Raw genomic sequence first — 18,141 nt, 5'->3', positions numbered from 1 at the left:
ACAGTATCCACATGTAGATGTATGGGAATAGTCCCATACTACTCATAATACTACTTTCTACGTGAGCGTCACACCTTTATAGTATTGTTACCTCCACATCATTCTCACAATACTTCCCCGATGTTCCTACACAACTCCCACGCCATTCCCACACTGCTCTCATACGACACACACAACATACAACACCACACAGCACGCAATACAACACTACAGCACACAATACAACACTACACCACACAGCACGCAATACAACACTACACCACACAGCACACAATACAACACTACACTGCACTGCACCACACAACATACAAAGGTGCAAACAAAAAATCAGCGCCTCGCGAAAATGCAACAAAGTTGCAAATGACAAATTTTTTCAACAATGTTGCAAACGAAAATTCGGTGTTCGGAAGCCAAAATCTCGATTTGCAACTTTGTGCGTTTTCGCCGGAAGCCAAAATCTCGGTTTGCAACTTTGTTGCACCTGAAATTTCAGTGCAACAAAGTTGCAAATCGAGATTTTGGCTTCCGAACACCGAATTTTCGTTTGCAACATTGTTGAAAAAATTTGTCATTTGCAACTTTGTTGCATTTTCGCGAGGCGCTGATTTTTTCTTTGCACCTTTGTATATTATGTGTCGTATGGTGTATTGTTGTGTACATACGTAGAAGAAGTGGGCTACCTGTGAGATAGAATTAGGGTTTGTCGATTTTAGAAAACCGGGTTTAAGAATCGTTTTTTTTTTATAAATTTGTAAAATTTGAAAACCGGGTTTTAAATTTAAGATGCCGGTTTTATATACTAGAATTAATATGTAAAAATGAATTAATTATTTAATTAAAAGCTTTAACATTTTTACTTGAAATCGCCTCGGACACAAGCATATTGTAGCAGGTAACAGTTTACTGTAAAACTAATCTTCGTGAGTTCATATTTTCGGAAAAAATACTGAATGAAATAGGGACTTGTAATTTATATTTTGTACGGGGGTATTACTTATTTTAGGTTTTTTTCATTTGGTTTTCTATGCAGTGTACTTTATTGTGTTATATATTTTTAGATCCATAAATATTAAATGAACTCAAAAATTGTATGGATTTGTACGGATTTTTTTTCTTTACTCGGTTTTGTATAGATAGAGTATATTTTATTTTGTTATATTTTTGTAATCCCATAAATATTAAAAGAACTGGATTTTTTAAAAAAATAAGTACAAATATGTATTTACTATTTTAATTATATTTTTGTGAAAAGTCGAAAACCGTTTTTTTCAAAAGTCAGTTTTTGTATAAACCTTAAAATAATATGAAATGTGTGAGAACTATACACTTCAAGATTTAGGAAACACATGACGAACAAATGGAACAAGTGATGAATAAGGAATACGTTAAGAAATATATGGGCGTGATTAAAAAACCCAAAATATGATGTGAACACAGTTTTCATTTAATCCTTTAAATGCAATCTTATAGAAATCGAGTACAAAACTAAATCGGTCTGGTTTGCCGTTCTTCAGCGTTGTCCTTGCAAGGATTTTAAAACCGTCCCTAGATAATCAACGTCGGGATAAATTAAAAGAATTCCCCGTCTATAGTCTATCGGGACGCGGAGCCGCCCACCCGCCTGGTTTCCGGCGAGGCAGCTCGATTTTCCCTAACCGTAGCCAGGAAAGAAATCTCCTCTCGAGAGCGTGCTCATCTTGCTCGGGTTCGGGTTAGGTACCTTCGATATAACGAAGGGTGGTGGCTAAAACAAAGGGCCGGTCGCGGGTTGGTCGATAGTCCACGGCCGCCAATCAGGCGAGACCTCGCCGGCAACCCTCGTCCTTGCAACTTGCTATCCGTCGAGGGTGGGTTACACCACGGGGAGAGTTTGCTCATCCCCGCGGAGGAGAGGAACTCGGAGAGAGAACCAAGGATGGCCAGGGTGTCTCGTCGCCAGGGTTACGACTCGATGGCGAAGACAGCAGCTTCTCTGTTCGTTCTTCGTCCCCGGCTATCCCCCGCGTCTGTGTTTCTGTCTGCGTTCCTCGTGCTCGCCTTGCTAGCAACTAAATAGGTACCGCCTCGAAAATGGTGAAGCCGAACGACTCGACAATGCTCGCAGGACGAAACGAAAATGAATGTAAGGACGTGGCCGCGTCGCGAAGCAAGGGGAGGGGGTGTGTTTACAGGAGCGCCAACTGTTGCGGGAACGAAATCACTGGCGGCGGATTGTTTCAACGTATCTCGTTTATTCAACACTTACTTTTATTATACATCCTTACGCGTAAGATCTACATAAAAACTTATTAAAACGAGCTTAATCATATGTTCGTAACTGGTTCTGGGCTGGAGCAGCTTCGCGCGGCGCTTCGGTGCACGGTGTTCCCACTCTGAAAGAAGCAACACAGAATTTCCGTTAACTTGGATCTGGATCTTAAATCTAAGCGGCATGTTTAACTGTATCAATCCCCGAAAAAGATCGCGCGCGCGAGACGAGGCGCGACGGGAACAATGGGCGAGCTTGGAATCGGGGCGGAAGGGATGGAGCGCAGGAGGGAACTAAGGGAGAGAAAGAGGGACGGGGTGGTTCCACTTTTGTGAAGCGGACAAATGGGAGGCAATCGCTCGATCGGTGATCAGCCTTCAGCGCCACCGTCGAAGTGGCAGTATTAATTTATTCCCGGCAAATGCATGCCGATCCTCCGGGACCCAGGGGGGTGAAAGAAAAAGAGACGCGCCTGTCTTCGCGATTCCGCGGATCGACGATCATCGATTGTCGCAGGGCGTCAGGCCAGAACGATCTCAGAACCGTTATTAACTCGTCTCTCCCCACGGGACGCGCCTTCCTCTTTCGCCTCCTCTTTCTGCACGCGCAGCACGCGTATCGCGTAATTAATAATTGCGAGTAATTACCCCTATCCCGTTCCCAGGGGGGGACGCAGCGTTTTCGGGGTCGGGATCGACCGGTGGTTCGATTTCCCTCGACAAGGAGCCCACCTTCCCTCGCGTTGCACTCGGTCCTCGTGTTTTATTTTTTTTTACAAATTCAATTTCTCAATGAGATATCGATTAAGCTTACCGGCGCGATTGCATTGTCGCGCTCCCTATCGAGGTGATTAAATTCACCTGAGAAAACGATTTCCCTTTGCCCACGAGTATACCCCGACGTTGCACTTGGAATACGATTAGGTCGAATAAAATGTCTCTAGTTCTGTAAAGGTGAATCAATCGGTCGCAGAAGAGGCCTGCAATCCGGGGAATAAAGAAAGCGAAGAAGAAGGAGAAGAATACGAACATCGACGCCGGCGACGGGGACGAGGAGACGCGCGCATCATCTCCAAAGGCCCGTGACAAATGAATTTTTATTAAGCTCCGTACCCCCGCGGTTTATCAGCCGATCCGATTGGCACAATAGTGCCAAGCTCGCTCGGGACCGGCAATAGCGGGGCTGTAACCTCGCCCCCGCACCCTCTGTAATTATTTTTACGAGGGTGAGAAGCGGGCTGCCGCTGACAGGCTGGTGGAGCTGGAGAACTAGCTGACGGAGACACGACGAGGCTGAAGCCCGGCCAGAGCGAACCAACCAACCGTTCCATCAACAGAGACACGAACCGGTGAACAGGTAGAAAACGGATCCACCCCTTTCCTCTGCTTTTTACGCTCCGCTCCTCCGAAGGCGGGGGGTGGAAAAGGCGAGCGGCTGAGCGGCGGAGACAAAGATTCGTGTCACTGGCAGTGTCTCGGCTAACCGGGAACTGACAGCCGGGACACGCGGCCGGAACACCTGTCCAGGAGCTGGGAAACGTGCCCAACTGCTTCGTGGCCCCGTATCTGCGTGTTTCTCCAGCGACCTTGGCTGTCCAAGCCGCGTGGCTCCTTCGACTTCGTGGGCGGCGGCCATTTTTAACGTCACAATGGATTCAAGAAGGTGGGGGGGAAGTGTCTGCCTGGGGATCTGAATGGGCTAATTGATGGAGCAGTTGCCCGGACAATCTAATCGGCCGATCCGCCGTCGTCCCACACACTCGTGCCTGCAGTTTCACTTTTCCGGGCTTCCGTGTCACTTCGAAGACTCGAAGTCTCTCTTTACGGCCGCGAACCGAGGGACGAAAGTCGACGCGGAATGTTAAACTGGTCGGAATTCAGCGGGAGGGATGCGTTGCTCCGATCCTGGCAGGACGACCGGACCAGAAGGACGAGAGGCGAGAAGGGACGAAGGATGACTCGGCGAGAACGAGCATCGAGCGAGCGTGGTGTGCCCCGCGCTCCGCTTCAATTTCTGGCGTCAATTAAAAAGTGACGCGGACCGAGGAAAATCAGTAATTAACGAACCAGCCACCTTCGGCTCTCCTCCGCCCTTCTCAACCTTCTTCCACGATTTTGCTACCACCGTTTTCGCCACTCGTCTTTAATCGCTCTTCGATAAATCCTCCCGGCCTCTCTCGCCCTCAGCCCCCCTCCTCGATTCGAGTCAAACCCATCTTAAATTTATCCTCGAGCAATGAAAAATAAAAGACCACTAACGCGGAGCGATCGAGCTAGCCAAGTTTAGAAGTAAACGTAGGAAATAGGGAAATTCAGTAGTACGACCCTGCGATAAGTCAGGCATAACAACGAGCTTAAATATCTCACCTTTCCAGGCGTGATATCGAAAAACGTTTCGAACAAAAGTTGAGTAGTTTGAAGGTCCGCATGACCTGCTGGAGAGAGTTTTTTGATAGCTGGATGTGTAGAGGAGGTACGAAGGCCACCTCCATTTTTTTAAATAGAACCACGTACTTTCTAACACGCTAATACATGCAGCCCTTCATTCCCCGTACAAAAGTATCAAGGCACCTGCAACGAAAACCCACTAGTTTAAGAGATATGTAATTTAAAAGAGTTCACCATTAAACAGGCCAAACTAGCTCTTTGTCCTTTTCTCGAAACCCTCGCTCCGCGCTCCTATATTATACCCCAGCGTCCCGTATCATCCGCACGCAGAAACGCCAATTAGAGAATCGACTGCAGTAGACCGAACCCTTCCGCAAGAAACACGGCCGGGGAACTGTTTCCGCGAGAAAACGGAGCAACAGCCAGGCGGGGAATTAAAGAATCAAGGTGTAACCTCGTTGCCGGTGGTTCGAGGTGGGTATCGGGCGGTAATGACGTCTCACACCCTGTGACAGGGTGAAACGGTCAGCCAGGATTTGGCATCGCCGTCGATAAAAGGGGGGAGAGCTGGGCAGCAGGAGGCGGCGAGTCCACGGTTCAAGTTCGTTATACGCCGTGACTCGGCAGGGCCAGGCTTCTCCCCGAGGTGCCAGCCCAGCCTCCCCGCCACCTCTCACGCCTTTTTACACCTCGCGTCGGGTCGCTCGTCATTAGCACTGGCCCGTAATTGCCAAATTCACGGGCCAGGGGCCCGCGGTCGCGCTTAATCGGCCGATTACACAGTCCCGCTCGCCCCACCCCGCGCGGCTTGTCCCCCCCGGGCATCTATCTCAGGATCGCGATCGTTTCTCTCGATAAACGCTCCGCCATTGTCCAGGCCGATGCTCGATCGCCGGCGATACCCTGCGTCCTGCACGACGACTGTTTGCCAGATTGTACGAGATCGCGTCGGAATAATTAATTGGCTGTCGCTCGGGGCTGCGCCGATGCTTGTTTGCATCGCGGGCATTGAATACTTTGACGATAGGGGTGGTAATAGTTTGGCGTGTCTTCGAGCGGAGGGAAGCGGGCGACGATCCAGGCATCGTTTAGTAGGTACAAATCCCCGTAAAAAAACTTCGAAAAAGTAAAAAAAATTACGCCAAGTACGTGAAATCAAATGAATCGCAAATGAATAGAAGATAATGATAATTAGAATATAAAAAAAGATGCGAAATCAAAGTGAGCTGCAAGTACATAAAGGTGCTTTCCAACTGCGCTTAACATGACACAACTACATATGCACAGGTTAATTGCTGTGTTCATACATTTCATTACCCATATCGCGGACATTTTAATAATGCGAAGATGAAATGTAACATCTAGACATTTGCCTAGATGACCGCGGCCTGGAAGTCAAATACTTGGCGTGGCCAGGCAAGTTCAATGTGTCGATGAATAAGAATTATTTAAAAACGCAAAATAATGAAAGTGTATTCATATTGGCAGAGTTTTAAATTGACAATTTTCTGAAAGCTTGCGAGAGGAAAGGTGTCGGTGTGGATGAATGATCTTAGAATTATTTTAAAACGCAATATAATGAAAATGTACTCATATTGTCAGAATTTTAAATTGACAAATTATGTGAAAGCCTGCGAGAGAGAAGGTACGTGTATTGATGATCTGAGAATACCTTGCTTGACCACGCCAAGTAAGCAGCTCATTTTGATTTCACATCTTTTTGTATATTCTAATTATTATTATCTTCTATTCTTTTGTGATTCATTTGATTTCAAGTACTTGGCGTAACTTTTGTACTTTTTGAAGTTTTTTTTATGGTGATCTCACTTCTTTTTACAAAGATAATTTGCATACCGAATGACTTTAGATAATTTTTAATATTATGACTTACAAATTATTAGGAGACAGAATTAAGGATAAATCCAGTCGCAGCATCATTTTACGCTTGGATTATCTATACATACATAAAATCCTCAATTTAGTTACAAATAAAAAACAGTTGGATGATATTCAAACAAGTCGCAATTCAAATTTTGGCAAATTACCTTGTGTTTGAGACTGCATTTTGGTTGCAATTCAATGGTACAACGAAACGTTGTATATTTGTAAAAACACGTTTATAACTTGCTTATAACTTGACGGTAAGCTGTCAAAATTTGGAGTGGATTGCACAGCGAAGATAGCGATTGACGAACGAAACATGTGTTAGTTTCTTTCTGGCTGAAGGTGTGCGTGTAACGCGTATACGTATTATGTCGACAAAATTTTGACTGCAGAAGAATCAGAAGAATCAGAAGAAAATTCTTACCGTTTCCGACTGATCCATGAGACGATATTACGATACCTCTGTCACGCGTGGACCGATATTATTGAATTTAGTCTTATTCGAAAGCTTATATGCGGTTTACATAAGAAAAATGCCTTTAAATTTAGAAAATATTGCAGGCGTGATGAGATATTAATGAAATGTTGAAAAAGTTTCAAGTTACGTTGGAATAGCCGTGCGACGAGTAAATGATAGCGGTAGTCGACACGATACGTCTCTAGATACTATGTATTCATCGGTCCACTAGCAAGAAACTTTTTCGCGGCCGCAGCTGTGAATTAACAGGAGAATCGACGCGTGAAAGAATCACGAAGACACTGTACAATAAATCCCTCGGCGAAGGGGGCGCGTCGCAATTAACCTCGGGCCAGAGACGCGGTTTTTTTCGCGGGGGAGCAAGGCGCGTCGAAGGGGCGTGCGTGAAGAAATCGGAGCGGTGTACGCAAATAGAGGTGTACGCGCGAAATCGGCCAAGAACGGGCCCGGATCGTGGGTTTTTGCGGTGGCGAGGAAGAAACGGGGCCCCCGCGGCTAATTACCTGAAATAACCCATTAGTCCTGTATACTCCAGAGATTACGGAGCAAAGAGCGAGACGGGGGATAGACGCGTCATCTTTGACGAGTCAATCTTGTCCCGAGGATCCAGCGCGGGGCCCACCTTTCGCTCGGAACTCGTTGTTTCCATGAATCAGCGGAAATCCGCGGACCGAGGAAAATCGGCGTCGCGACTCCAGCGGCCTTCGATCGGTGGAACGTGGAAATCGATTACGAAGCACTGGGCGATAGGCATGTTTCGTAGCTGCTCCAGATTCCCGAGACGCCGATCGGCTCCGACAGGGAAGTTTTTCGAAGAGGAGACTTCCTTGGGGGTGCGGAGGACGATTTGTAGCAGCACGCGTGCCAATTAAGGGAATTGCTGACTGTCAGCTAATCACTGTAGAGGGCCTAACTGGTAAAAGGGTTTCGAGGACCAGGAAGACCGGTTGCCCGCCGAAGGGATGAAACGAGAGAGGAGCAATCACCGGCGATTTCATAGCTGTCGTCTCAACTCGAAGAAGCTTCGGAGGCTGGTCTCCAAGGTTCCTGCGCTATCGAACGGGGATCCACGGGATGACGAGGCGCATTCTCCTCTCACCCTCCGAGCTTTCCCTTTCGAAAAAATTCCGGATGACACCTCCTCCTACGGACCAGCCACCTGACGTTTCAATTTTTAATTAAGTCCAGGGCAAGCAGAACAGAGAGGCTACGATCCAGCCTGGACCGGCAGAAAATTTCAGGACCCTCTGCTAATTACCAGTGGACTGGATCAATCGCTAGACTACTTTCCATCGAGGCTTTTCGAAACGAGGGGCTGGTTTGGCCAAACGAACATCGGGGATGGACTGGAGAGAGAGGGTACGGTGGCTAGAGGGAGCTGAAACGATTTTCCAATTTATTTTCGCCGCGAATTAGAATCGTGGAGAGAGGAGGCCCGGACAAAGTACCGATCCCTGGATATCGGGCCGTTCGATCGATCGGCAGATCGTCCAGATTAGCCGAGCGGAACGGACCCGCCGCGCGGATCGGCCCTGTCAGGCGAAACTGGGGCGAAACACTCGATCGGCGACTTTAATCCGGCCCGTGGAATCGGCGATGCCGTGAGAGTGGCCGCTATCGAGCAGATCTTCGGATCGCTCGTCCCCGCGGAGGCCCGTCGCGACGCAGACGTGTCATGGTGATCTCGGTTTGGACGTTCGGATTGCTACCTCGAATCAATTAACTGCCGTGTAATTGCTTTCTCGATCATTCTAACCTGTCCGTCCCGCGGAAAACGAGCGCGCCGACCGAATCCCGGCTCGATCTGATTCGCCGGAGAGGTTGTAATTTCGTCGGCAAACTCTGTCGTCGCGTTGATAGCTAATCTCGTAACTGCTACGTCACCTCCCCCCCTCCCCCGCGCTCGGCATCCATCTTTCGCCCTGTAATTAACCGTCGCTAGTAATGGAACTACTCGCGCGGAACGCTGACAAACACGCTGCCCGAGACGCCGATACTTTTACCCACCGCCCGGCCGGTGAGGCGCGTTCTGGATGCCACGGCGATAAAGTCACTCGCGTAGCCGATCCTCCAATTATCTTAAGCGGCCTACATGACTGATCACGCTCGTTAGATTAACAGCGGAAAAGTGGGGCAAGAGGAAGGCGGGATTAAAGGTGCCGAAGGTAATGCTCCCTATTAGTCACCGTTAATTAGCCCCCGTCGATGGGAACTGTTACGTCGCGCCGGTGGGGCAGAGAGGATTCGGTGCTGTTTGAGGGTAGATGGACTCACCGTCAGGCGCGAAACAATCAAGGAGCCTGATCCTTCGGTGCTGAAGAGGTTCGAGTTCGCCGTGCCGAAGGATGCTCACGTTGGCCAGGATTCTTGTACGCGGACGTTGCCCGTCGCGTTCCAATCCCTGAAACACATACCACCACTGCTCTGAGTGATCAATCGAATCCTTTTGTATAATCAACGTGATCGAGAGACCACCGCCCGCCGTCGAAGTTGGTCGCGTCAATGGGGATTTCTTTAAGTACCCGGGATCCGAGGGAAAATTAGCTCATCAACTTTCGCGGCCGGTTGCCCCGCTCGGTAAGTAAAATCGTACAGTTAATCACCCCGCTTTGTGGCCATCGGATCGCAGGCTCGGAGGGCCAAGCCTTCGCGTCGCCGCGGCGGAGGATTTTCGACAAGGGCCATTTAATCCTCGAAATTCCTCGCGCGGCGTCGAGCCCGCACTCGAGACCCTTGTTATAGATCTTCGTCGAGGTGTGAAAATGACGGATGGCCGTAACGAGACGGGAAGGAGCGAGAGCCGAGTCGGGATCATCTTATCTCCTTCCCTCCTCGTCCCTGCCCTTCGTTTACACGCCTCGCGCGGACGTCACGCGAGAAGAAGTAATGAGTCGGCTTCGTTACTTAACGGTGCGTGGATCGCTTCACGCCCACGCACGGAGCAGCCTCGAGACGGGTCGGATTGATTCGAGAATGACAGTTACGTCGTCACGTTCGCGCTAATTCATCATCGCCGGATCCTTGGCGACCCTGCGACGGGTCCCTCTCGCGCTCCAAGGAGAATGTCCTTTGATTCATGAAAGGCAAGGAGACTCGGTCAAAAGGTACACTCCGCTGAGCCCGAAGCCTCGAGGAAACCTCCACCAACCACTTGCAACCGAGACACGGTATTTAATTCTAAGATCCGGGAAGGTACAATCGCTTCAGGAAAGGAGCAACTCCGTAGTTCGTAGCTGCTCAGAATTACCTAGCTTTTCCAGGGACACTAGGAATCTCCTTAATGAATCCGCATCGACCGCGCGGTTCCCCGTCGAATTTCATCGCCGTCCTGCGAGCACGATCCCCCCGTGACAGCGAGTAACGATACCGCTTCGTTAACGTCCCCCGTGTATACATCATTCTTCGCGGTGCCCCTCGCTGCCTGAAAACCGCCGCGAAATAATCGACAAGCCGGCCACTCGTTGCCACCGCGGCAATTTCGAGGATCCGTGGATCAGCGACGAGAGGCGCAGAAGGAAAAAGTGGAGCAGAGATACGAGGCGAGGGTGAAGAGAGAGAGAGAGGAGAAGGTGGGTAATGGGGGAGAGGGAATGGTAGAAAACGAAGCAAATAGAAGCGAGAGACGTGGCGTTGGAGGAGACTGAGAAGACGAGAGAAAAGGAGAGCGGAAGAGAGGAGGATGCGCCTTTATCAGCCAGCCCAAAGACCAACCAGACTGGAGCCAGCTTAACCAACCAGAGGCATCCTTCAGCTGCGGATGCTCAGCTGGTTCGAGCGGCGCGCACCGACGCCGTCGACGCCGTAGACGCCCGCAGACGCCGACGGCTAATGAGCAGAGGCTCAATGATACCCGACAAATGAAAAATCAGCTTCCCCTAATTACGGGATCCTTGGCAGCGCTGCATCTTGATGACGTCTGCCGCGCCGTTTTCGGCCTCGCCCGGGATCTTATTCGTTTTTCCCCGTCTTTGATTCGCGGATGCGTTAATTAGTGCCGGAGTCGCGCGCCAGACTCAGCCGCGGGATTTCCTGCTGCGCGGGCACAACGCTCGTTAGAAATGTCGTCTTAGAGCGTGGATCCGCTGCGAGGGTGCAACCGGGGGGGTGGACTTTCAGATGCGCGCAACTCTGCCCGGAGTTCGTACCAACTCCCGAGCAACGGAGGCTGCGAATTAATTAAAACACTTGGACCACAATTTGATCTTGTAACAGCGAATGCTCTCAGGGGTGGAGCAGTAATTGTCGGGGGAGTGCTGTCTATTACATTCGCCCTGAACCGGTGGAAAAATAGCTTCCCTTGGTGACTTTGCCGTGGCCAGCCGATTGGGCCGCGAATCCCATTAGCTTTCGATTTATACGGCGACACGGGATTGCGCCCTGTTGGCGCGGTAGCGAGCGATGTAAAAAAAAACGGGGTTGTCTACCCTCCTCCGGCGACCACAACAGCCCGGTCCCATTGTTCGAAAAAAATTAACTCTGGACTTTTATTTACTACCCCGACCGGCGCTCCAGCCCCGCGCCTCTGACCCTGACGAGACGACCGCCGATCGATTCCCCGAATTTGCATCTTCCCTCGTAAACGAGACGGACCGCGGCGCGATTCATCTCTAAATGGAGCCTCCGCCGCGGAGGATGTCGCGTTTACCCTCGGCACAATGAGAGACTGCCCAACAAACATTTCTTCCAGTGAATGTAACAGAAGGGGGAGAAGAATGAAAGCTAATAGATCCCAGAAAGCGATGCGTAGAAATCCACTAATTTTAATTGCGGGAGTGTTGCCTATATCGTACCACTTAGGGCATTTTACGTTGTAGTTCATATTTGGTACTAATTTGAACGCAAGTGACCATTGGATATTGCAGCTTGATCTTTTAGGCACTTAATATTATATGTTTAACCTTTTGTTCAGAACAAATTAATTTGTTATTAATCTTTTCGTGACATACTGTAAAAGGTACGATTTAAGTAACCGGTCTCCTAAAACGTACCCGTCGGATTCCAAAAGCGTACCTCTTTTAAAAAAAGTGTCAATAACAAATAAAGAAGAACATATTCAACATAAAGTAATGATTATTAAATAGTTACTTACACATATGTATATATATATTTCTAATTATCAATTTAAACTTTATAGTGAATGTAATATGTACGTAAAATGAATGTAAAATATTCTATATTAAACCCGCTTTTAGAAAAATACAAAAATAAAGGATAAAACTGCATTGTTTGATTATTATCAGCTAAGATAAACCGGTAAAAAGTCACATCAATCATACCTGATTTTTTTAAATCTTTATAGCACGCACAAAATGGGGTATAAGGTCTAAAGGTTTTGTTTCTATATCTCATTTCGCATTTACTTGATATTTTTATCATCAGATGTCGTTTATATTCATTAGTTACTGGAGAAACAGATGAGGTACGATTTAGGTGACCAGTAGAGGAGACCGGGGTAGGTTGTAACACAGGGTAAATTGTAACATAAGTAAAATCTCTTGAACGACAAATCTGGTAACCCAGAGCATGGCTGCCCAAATTTACTCTAATAGGGTGCAATTGACCCTTGAAAATCCGGTTATTTTCCAATTTTGTGTGATAACTCGTAAACTGTAAAATAATTTTTTTTACCAAATGATAGATCTAATTAAAAGAAGTAATTCTTGTCTTGAAACTTTTTTCTCTATCTCTTACAGTTCGCGTGTTACAACACAAAATCGGAAAATAGCCGCATTTTAAGAGGTTAATTTCACCCTCTTCGTGTGAATTTGGGCAGCACACAAAATTTGCGTTGTAATCAGGAGGAAATCCCCTACGTATTAACAAAGTTTCAGAATTTTTTGAATTTTCGGCTTCGGGATCTTCCCTTGTAAGTGTCCAATATTTGTAACGCACTTACATTCAATAAGTTCACCACATATGTAAGTAGTAAGTCACGCAAATTATTTCCTGATCGAGGAAAACACTTTCGAGAAAAAACTGAGAAAACTTTTTCGTTACAATCTGCCTCCGTCTCCCCTACGATATTGGCAACTCTACCCCACAACCCCCAAGACTCGAACCTTAATTTCGTCCATCTTATCACGTTACTATTTTTTCAATATGCTTTAAGGTGGGCAGGTTGCCGAGAAAGTCTACCGACCCGAAAATTCCCGCCAGTTGCTGTCCAAGTTAAGTAAAAATTTGCTCCTTTCCGTGTTCCAGGAATTAATCCCCGGACGTGGAAGCGGAGGATCGTCGACGACCAGCGTTTCCTCGCCTCGTCCTGCTCTTCGGTGACGCTTTTCATCATGCCCACCCTCCCCCCAGCCCCTCCTCCCTCCTCCCTCCACACCGCCAGAACACGCCGAGAGAGGGTTGAACCGGGACAGCTCCGGGAGAGAACGATGGTCCGCGCCGCTAGTTTTTATGAATTCCGGTGCGACGGAACTTCCGGCGAGCGACCTCATCTCCAAACCACCCCGACGGCCACGTTTTTACTCCGTTTTTCCCCGCCGCGACCTCCGTCGATTCTCGATCGGCCATGACATCGCGGGGCTACATTAATAACTGACCACGTTACTCGTCGCCGCGTTTTTATCGCTATCGATCCATCATTTCTCCTCTATTTTCTGCTAATCCCGCTCCCCCCGTCCTCGATACTTTTTACCCATCCCCGCGAGCGCCTCTCCAGTCTCGTTCCCGCTGCTTTTATTCCTCGCCGACGCGTTTCCGTGCCCCTCATTCCCCGGGTTATAACCCGTCGCCAATTGCTTTTATTGCCTTCTAATTTGTAGAATGAAATGTGCGCTGGATGTATTACAGGTACGCGAATAATAAAACTGTACCCGTCTGCGAGATTCATGGGCTTGGCCATTTCTTATCGCGCTGCTGTCACGAAGGATACGAGATCGATGCGACCGCGTGTTCGATCTCCCCGGTTTCCCAGGAAAGGGAGGAAATGGAGGACAGGTGGACGCGGAGGCGTCTCGACACCACCACCGGAGGCAGCGTCTCGCGCGCAGCCAGTCATTACGCCGCGATTCGCGAGCAATTAAAGCCAAGTGGCCGGGGCAAACATCGATCAGGAAGAGTGTGCGAGGGGAATCGGTGTACATAGAGGCTCGGGCCCTTGGCTACCGCGAATAGAAGGCAAACACCGCCACTCAAATATTTGCAGGAGCGTGCAAACGGTCCCGGGCATTGTTTCACGGCGCTACTATGTGTAAATTTAATCTTCCGAAGAACCCCGAAAATAAGCAGACGCGCGTGCACGGGCACGTGCACCCGACCGTCGCCGGGCGTGTCTCGGCGATCGTTTCGAAACGATTTACGACCCTGCTTCGCTCCAGCCTCCTCTGCTCTATGTTCCCCACGACTAATTGTGTAAATACCAACGTAATCGGTAGGGTATTGTGGGTGGAAGGGATGTACGGAGGTCGCGAAAGCAATGCGAGAGGAAAACCGAGTACTCTAAGCTGGACAGGTGCTTTGGACACATTTACCTCTGCACTAAGTAGGGGAGACCGGGGCTAGTTGATACGTTATTCTGTTTTCATTTTTTTTTCATTTTTTATTTGAATTAATTAATAACAAATATGCCAAAATATACTTTGGTCCTTCCTCTTTAATATATAGTAAGCGAAAACTTGGGAAAATACATAAAAAATGAATGAAAAAATGTTATTTGGACAAAGGTAAAATATATCAACTTATCCCGCTGCGGGGCTTGGTGATACGTTATTCTGTTTTCATTAATTTTTCATTTTTTATTTGAATTAATTAATAACAAATATGCTAACATATACTTTGGTCCTTCCTCTTTAATATATAGTAAGCGAAAACTTGGGAAAATACATAAAAAATGAATGCAAAAATGTTATTTGGACAAAGGCAAAATGTATCAACTTATCCCGCTGCGAGGCTTGTTGATACGTTATTCTGTTTTCATTTTTTTTATATTTTTTATTTGAATTAATTAATAACAAATATGCCAAAATATACTTTGGTCCTTCCTCTTTAATATATAGTAAGCGAAAACTTGGGAAAATACATAAGAAATGAATGAAAAAATGTTATTTGGACAAAGGTAAAATGTATCAACTTATCCCGCTGCGGGGCTTGTTGATACGTTATTCTGTTTTCATTTTTTTTCATTTTTTATTTGAATTAATTAATAACAAATATTCCAAAATATACTTTGGTCCTTCCACTTTAATATATAGTGTGAAATGAATGAAAAAAATGTTATTTGGACGATCAATTTAGATGTATCAAAACCATTGAGCTATAAAAATACCTGCAGAGTGAATAGAGCAATGGCGGCCGGTCTGAGAAAGAAAGAAAATAACGGGTGAACCTATCTCTGTCTTACAAACAGACTATAGAGTATAGATATTAAGCTGTACATACATTGAACTGAATCAACATAGCACAGATCACGGCATGACGTCTATAATTTACTACATGATAGTACAGATAGAGAGGGATAATAGGAAGAAGAAGAATAGTTTCACCCGTTATCTTCTATTTCCCTCAGATCGCTGTCGCCTCTACTTCTTCCCACTACTGTTCACACTCCAGGTATTTTTATAGCTCAATGATTAAAACTATTTACATTTTCGCTATATAAACGAAAACAGTTAAAAAGGATTGTTAACGTCAAGGTACACAGACGTGCGCTGGATCGTAGTAAAGAATTGATGAACAATAAACTTCATATATCTCGCTCAAATGAAGCTGCATATATACGATGTCGAGATAATTCGTCTGTATCAAACTGCCCCTGTATCAACTACACCCGGTCTCCCCTAACGAAAGGAAAGTTGGTAACGTCAAGGACAACGATTAACAGCATTTACGCCACGAGGGCGCAAAATGCCCCTCGCAAAGGTGATCATAATACCCAAACTACCCCTTCTCAATAATTATTTCACAACGCCTCACAGTCAGTCCTCCCCAATAAACCTCGACACCCAAAATCGTCCACTTTCCACGGAGTGAGAGTCCCATTCCCCGAGAAACAAGGTCCCAGAGAGATCGATAAGAGTCCGCGAAAGCGTATCGCGTCCACATCACAGGAGCACCGCCCTCGGTGTTAACTGGCCCTAAAGCATTGGCCAAACACGTCGAGCGAGGAGTGACACCGCGGTGTTAACTGGCCCGAGCTCTCTCCGCGGCTCTGCCGAGCTCTCGAGAGGCCCGGAGATCGAGGATACCCTTTCGATGACCCCGAGCAGGCCGAGAGAGGAGCGAGATAACCGAGCCCGGTGCCCAGGTGTCTCGTGATCGACCGACAAAGGGCTGGGGCCCCGTCCGAGAGGCACGCCATCGAAACTGGCCATGGAGACGTGTCGGCAGAGTCATCCTCCGCTGCGTCCACCTCCACGGGCGCGCGCAGGGGCACGCGGGGGCGAGAGGAGCGCGTCCTTTTTCGACTTGGCCTGCGTGAGGCCGAGGGGAGAAGATGAAGATGTCACCTTGGAGAGCCGCGGTGGTGACCTCCGGGGCCGAGTCAGCGAATTCCTCTACGCTTGATCCACGATGACGACTTTATCCCTTTCACACCCTCCGCGGCCTGACGGACGGGGTTTATGAATGATCGATCGCGCGCCTCTATAGTGTTTGTCTACGCGACGGCGCGGCTCGGGCGAGGGAGGCTCGTGCGGAACACTTCTGTGATTAGTGGCCGCGATGGGGGTAATTAATCGTGGCAGGCGACGTCTGGGTATCGAGCTGGAAAAGGATTTTCTCGGCTCCGAGTGGTCAGGGTGTTTGCGGGATTTTCGTTGCCGCGAGTTGCCAAGGTCAGTGGATGCAGGTACACGCTGAAATGTTCCTGTTAGGAAGGCGAATGGAGCCTGCCAATGGTATGCGTTTAGTGATGAGTTACTTGGAGGAAGGGTTCAGCTGTCTTGGAGGCAGCTGGAGATTGACCGCGGCCACGTAACCACGGCGCGATAAATTCGTCGAACGCGGTGGAACGAGGGAACGACGTCGACGAGGATTCCTTCGAGGCAGGTACACGTGGCAGCGTGAGAGAAAGCCATTGGAAGGTGGAGGAGGCAGAAGGGATCGTGGAGCACGGAGGAATGCCATCATCGGGGCACGGTCCACCTAGGAACGTAGCTAATGGGCCCACTTAACGTCTCAACCATCTCACGAACGACGCGCAGCATCTCCTGGTCCATCTCAGCCGGCTGTTCTCCGCGCGCGCCGCGTTAATAATCGCCAATATTTATTCCGGATTGGTCACGGCTCGGTCCACAGACCGATGAGCAGCTAGCTGAAGAATGGGACGGACCCAGGACGCATTGTACCACCGGAGATTAATATGTACCGTTTACTTTCTCGTCGTCTCGTTGCCGGCCCACTCCTCGATTTCCTTTTGATCCATTTCAACCGCAGTTCCCACTCAATTCCCATGGCAGATTCAATTTCTACGAGTGGTGCTGAATTAAAGTCGATCGAGGACCGTGGGATCTTTCGATCGACCTTAGGTGACGGAGAAAAATGTTCGAAACGACAGAGAAGTTATTCCGCGAAAGGTGCACCGCTCCCGGAAACAGAGACACGGTTTGAATTTTGCTTATCGTCCCCGGTGCTCGATTATCCGACCAGCAGCGATCTCGCTGTCAAGGGACCGGAGAGGACGATAAAGTTATTAAGGGAATTAGCTTAAAGGCGATTACCAACTGCCGACAGGTCCGGCCTAGCGACTAACGGGGCCCTCGATCCACGGTCGACTCTTAATGATTTGTCTCCCGAGCTAATGAGTCTCGGGGTCTTAACGCCAGATTAGTGACCTAATCCTCCTGACGAGCGATTCGCGTGTTGGCGACACGCCGCGACTTAACGCGCGCGTATCTATGCGCGTATAATAGACACGTCCATCGCGGGGCCATTAATGCGACAGGTGCTGTTCCGTGGGTAAACAAATAACGTAATTACGACGCCATTGAAATTGTCCCGTGCCTTTCAATTCATTCCCACCGTCCAACCTTTTCAATTTGACTCCAAGGACGCGCGACAGTGTCTCCGCTCCTCCTCGTCTAATCTCGACTCTCTGTTACCCCCAACTTCCCTTCGAAAAATGCCGAAGTCTTCCAAAAGGTTGATAGAAAACAGTGCACCCCCCCGGCTAGAGTAATCGCAGAATTTTTCGGGAA

At 48.3% G+C, this 18,141-nt stretch overlaps 1 protein-coding gene across 5 annotated transcripts in view; it reads right to left on the bottom strand.

Moving 5' to 3' along the window:
• Positions 1-2,211: 2,211 nt before the first annotated feature.
• Positions 2,212-18,141, bottom strand: part of Soxn (SRY-box transcription factor soxNeuro) — a 95,406-nt gene continuing 79,476 nt past the window's right edge. For 2 of the 5 annotated variants that reach the window (XM_076822789.1, XM_076822793.1), the window contains 2 exons: positions 9,272-9,416; positions 2,212-2,372 (listed from right to left, as the gene is read on the bottom strand). In XM_076822789.1, coding sequence (XP_076678904.1) covers positions 9,347-9,416 — 70 coding nt within the window. In that variant the 3' untranslated portion in view covers positions 2,212-2,372; positions 9,272-9,346. The remainder of the gene's footprint in view (positions 2,373-9,271; positions 9,417-18,141) is intronic. The other 3 variants (XM_076822791.1, XM_076822795.1, XM_076822794.1) reach the window with 2 other exon arrangements.

This window comes from Andrena cerasifolii, chromosome 11 (genome assembly GCF_050908995.1).
Source record: "Andrena cerasifolii isolate SP2316 chromosome 11, iyAndCera1_principal, whole genome shotgun sequence".
NCBI classification, from domain to species: Eukaryota; Metazoa; Arthropoda; class Insecta; order Hymenoptera; family Andrenidae; genus Andrena; species Andrena cerasifolii.
Note: the sequence above shows the minus strand (reverse complement) of the source record. Positions and strands in the feature narration are given on the sequence as shown.